We start from the raw sequence: 4105 nt of genomic DNA, 5'->3' as shown, positions 1-4105 counted from the left end.
TTATATTTTAGCACGGACATTGCTGACAGCCATTGTCTTTAATACAGAGTGGGGCAGAGAGTCCGAACGTTTTTGAAATAGCTATTATTCAGCCTCAGTGGGAAGGACATATATCCGACAGGTACCATCCGGTCCGTGGTGTCTTAGCAGTTTTTTTTTGTCTTTTTAGTTGAAGTCATGGCGCTGTGGACGATAGAGCATCGCGTGTATGCCAACGACAGTTACGTGAAGAATAACAAGTCTATCACAGTAGTTCAGCGTGAGTTTCGGCGCCACTTCAACATTCACCGAAATCAGGCTGTTCCCACCCGTAACACAATCTTACGTTGGGTGAATGCACTTTGTACACGAGGTACACTAATGAGTAGGAGACTGTTCGGGGCGCCATGAACGGCACAGACCCCGGAAAATGCGGAACGCGTCAGACAAGCTTTGATACAGAGTCCGAATCGCTCTGCTCGACTTCCGAATCGCGACTTCCACTCGGATAGCTCCCTTCAAATCGTCAAATTTATAATGTTGGCGTAAAGTGAATTGAGTCATCCATTTGCAGACGTGGAGGACGACGATGACAACGTATTGCGAATTCTAAACGTGACTATAATTTTGTCTGTCTGGTCGTCGTTGTTATTCTTTTGCATATAATATCCCAAGGAGCATTTGTACCTGCATGTTTCATATGAATGTACGCATGTGTGTGTGAGTGAGTGTGTGTGAGTGTGTGTGTGTGAGTGTGTGTGTGTGTGTGTGTATGTTAAATTCACCGTTCATGATGTATGAGCAGTATTGTAATGCATAGCTTTGTTGCCGTCGTCGTTATTGAAGTTGTTTAACCCAATGTCAGCCCTAATCGAGCAGACCTTATTGTCAAAGGTGTCTCAGCTGTGACTATCCGGTCGTTTTGTATCCTTCCATTTAAGGCTGCAAAGTGTGATTTGAGGGAACTTGGCTGCTATTTCTAGCAAGTGATACACGTAGGTTCCCATCCACTCCTCTGTGCCTCTTACGCGTGACGTATTTTCACTGTCTACAATCTTTTTTTGTCTTTTAAGCGAGCATATAGTGAATGTCCTCGATGATGGGTGATGACTAATGAGTTGTGATGTTCATTAAGTAATAAATAAGAAAACTTACTCAGAAAGTTTTTCTTGAACCATTTCGCAAGTTTGGCGACATTCTGTTACAAATTCTGCAACAGAAAGTAGCAGTTACATAGCCTGTGATGTATGCTGTAACATATAGTAACAGAGTTATGACTTTGATAATTCTATGACTAAATACGATGGAACATTGGTCATGCTGTAGCGTTAGTTTAAGATGTCATATATGTTTTAATACGTGCTATATAAGTATAGTTTTTATCATGTTACATAATCTAATCATGGCCTGCTATAGTCGGCTGTAACATACAGTGTATTATGAGCTGTAACAAGAGTTGTAAGACGATCTCTAATGCAGGGACAAGATATAAGTTATAACGTGATATGAGACATTTTTGCACAGCCGTTTTGTCGCCGCCTTTTTTGGCGCTGCGGGCTCGATGCTAACTTATTTGTCATCAGACGTTTTAATGTGTTTCTCGTTCCATCCCACCTTTCTTTCCTCTTACCCGCTCTCTGTTTATATACCTGAGCGAATTTTCATTGATGTTAATGAGGAGAGGGGAACTGTTTATGTAAATCGTGTTCAATTAATAAATTGTGATGCCTTTCTTTCTTTCCTTCTTTCTTTTGCTCTCTCATTCTTTCTATCTGTATGTGTACATTTCTGAGCGTGCGCGTGTGCCTCCAGCGTCAAAAAGCACAGCCGTCAAAACAGGCTGAAAGTTTAGTCGGCTGTGTCAAACCGTCTCATTTTGTTATGACGTGACTCAAAGAATGGTGAGTGTAATTCAGGCAGCAATTATGCGCAGAAATATGAGTCTTAAACTTTGGCATAAGGCCAGCAATTTTAAGGGAGTGAAATAGTCGATTACATCAACCCCAGTCCTTGGCTGTTACTTTATTTTATCGACCCCCGAAACAATGAAAGAAAAGTCAGCCTCAGTGGAATTTGAGCTTGGAATATAAAACGCCGGAAAAAATACCGTTGAGCATTTTGTCTGAATCGCTAACGATTTTGCCGGTCCCGCCGGCTTAGGTTCTAATATAGGCACTAGGCCTGAAATTCTGTGGAGTTGGACAAGTGGATTAAATATACCCCATTGCTTAACTGATACTCTGTTTTATCGACCCTGAAATGATGAAAGGTATAGTTCACATCAGCAGAATTTGAATTCAGAGCTGGAAGCAAACCACTGAGCATTTTGTCCGACGCTCTAATAATTCTGCCAGCTTATTGGTCTGTATCACATCATGGAGTGTAACATCGAATGTACCATCGGGTGTATCTATCATTGATTTTAATATTACCTATAAAGTCAAGGTGGCGAGCTGGCAGAATCGTTAGCACACCGAACAAAATACTTAGCGGCATTTCACTAGTCTTTGTGTTCAGAATTCAAGTTCCGCCGGGATCAACCTTGCTTTTCATCCGTTCGGGGTTGATAAAATAAGTACCAGTTGAACACTGGGGTCGATAAAATAATTATCAGTTGAACACTGGGATTGATTTAATAGACTTAGCTCCTCCCCAAAACTGCTGGCCTTGTGCCAAAATTTGAAACCAATATTGTGGCACGATTTGTCATATAAACTGGTTACTTATGTCAGAATAGGTTATAAGATACTTCACTTTATGCATTGTAACATAAGATGTTGTTCTTTAGCTTCAAGTCAGCCATGATCGACCTAACTATAATTAAAGTTAATCTAGCCATGGCAATCATGTCATTTTAAAAATATCTTTAAAATATCGTGATTTAAAGGAGATTTGGCTGCTACTTCTTGCAAGTTGTGTAATCGAGTAGAAGCTCCCTCGTCAGCTCATAGCATTAGGTGCAATTATCAGATATAGCATGGCATAAACATGATTGTATTAAAGAATTTAGCATGTAACATACATTGTAACATTCATCTATGTAATACACATCGTAGCCATGATTGTAACAAACATAACTTAATGAGTTGTCACAAAGTTCATTACATTTTTTGTAACACACACACACACACACACACACACACACACAGGTTGTACCAGACAGGTAGAGAAGTATGTATTGTTTTAAGAAGTTCACTTCCCGACAAATTAGTTTCGGGTTAAATTTTACTGTGCGGTAACTTGGGCAAGCATCTTCTACCATAGCCAGGGGTCGACCAAAGCCTGGTGAGTGGAATTTAGTCGGCGGAAACTATGGAAACTTGCCCTTGTTTGTCCCCTCTGTGTGTAGCCCCGTTGTGGGAAGTAAAGAAATAGGAAACTATGGAAACTTGCCCGAATGACAGCTTCAGTACATGTGCAGTAAACTTAGTCCGTCACTTAATTAACACGACCATTGGGCGTCTTTAACGAAATACAAACTGTTGCAAGCATTCTGGCTGGTCTGAGGATAACTTCCTCTTTGCAATCAGCGTTATTAGCGGTCCTTGAAGGGGTTCTGGGTACTGCATTTCCTCCACTAATTAAATTATATAAAAATGAAATAAAATGCAGACTTCGATCTAAGATTGAGATTCTCCATTCGCTTCTCATCAAATATCTGTGAAACAACTTACCGCTACTCTCCTCTAAAATATTGATCACTTGTATGATGGCCCCAACACACAACGGAGGTTGTGAAGCAGAATAAGCATAACCGAGACTTCCCATTCTCTGGAAAATGAATAACAAAATAAAATACGATAAAATATAAAAAACTCAATGGCAATAATCCTTTTTTTAAAAAATAAAATTGTAACATCCCCTAATATAATAATGAGTGTAGCCTTTTTATATATTTGTATACATACATACATACATACATATTTCTTCGAAACGCCGGAGTTTTAATGGTGGCCTGCTTGTCTGTTGCACCTTGTTTACCATTTTTGTCCTTGTTCTTTTGCCACGTCATGTACCCAGTTATGTATCTATATGTACATGTGGATGAACGTATATACATACATGTACATATATATGCATATACTCATATATTGTTTATATATATATATATATATATATATATATA

The 4105-nt window shown here is 39.4% G+C and overlaps 1 protein-coding gene across 3 annotated transcripts in view; it reads right to left on the bottom strand.

The window, feature by feature from the left end:
* Positions 1–4105, bottom strand: part of LOC106875746 (serine palmitoyltransferase 1) — a 32680-nt gene that overhangs the window by 13233 nt on the left and 15342 nt on the right. For 2 of the 3 annotated variants that reach the window (XM_014923996.2, XM_014923997.1), the window contains exons 9-10: positions 3654–3750; positions 1135–1189 (exon numbers count right to left, since the gene is read on the bottom strand). In XM_014923996.2, the coding sequence (XP_014779482.1) occupies positions 1135–1189; positions 3654–3750 (152 nt within the window). Of the gene's footprint in view, positions 1–1134; positions 1190–3372; positions 3557–3653; positions 3751–4105 lie in introns of those variants that run through there. The other variant, XR_001410157.1, reaches the window with a different exon arrangement.

This window comes from Octopus bimaculoides, chromosome 8 (assembly GCF_001194135.2).
Source record: "Octopus bimaculoides isolate UCB-OBI-ISO-001 chromosome 8, ASM119413v2, whole genome shotgun sequence".
Classification (NCBI taxonomy): Eukaryota; Metazoa; Mollusca; class Cephalopoda; order Octopoda; family Octopodidae; genus Octopus; species Octopus bimaculoides.
The sequence above is the reverse complement of the archived record's forward strand: the minus strand, read 5'-3'. Positions and strand labels throughout refer to the sequence as shown.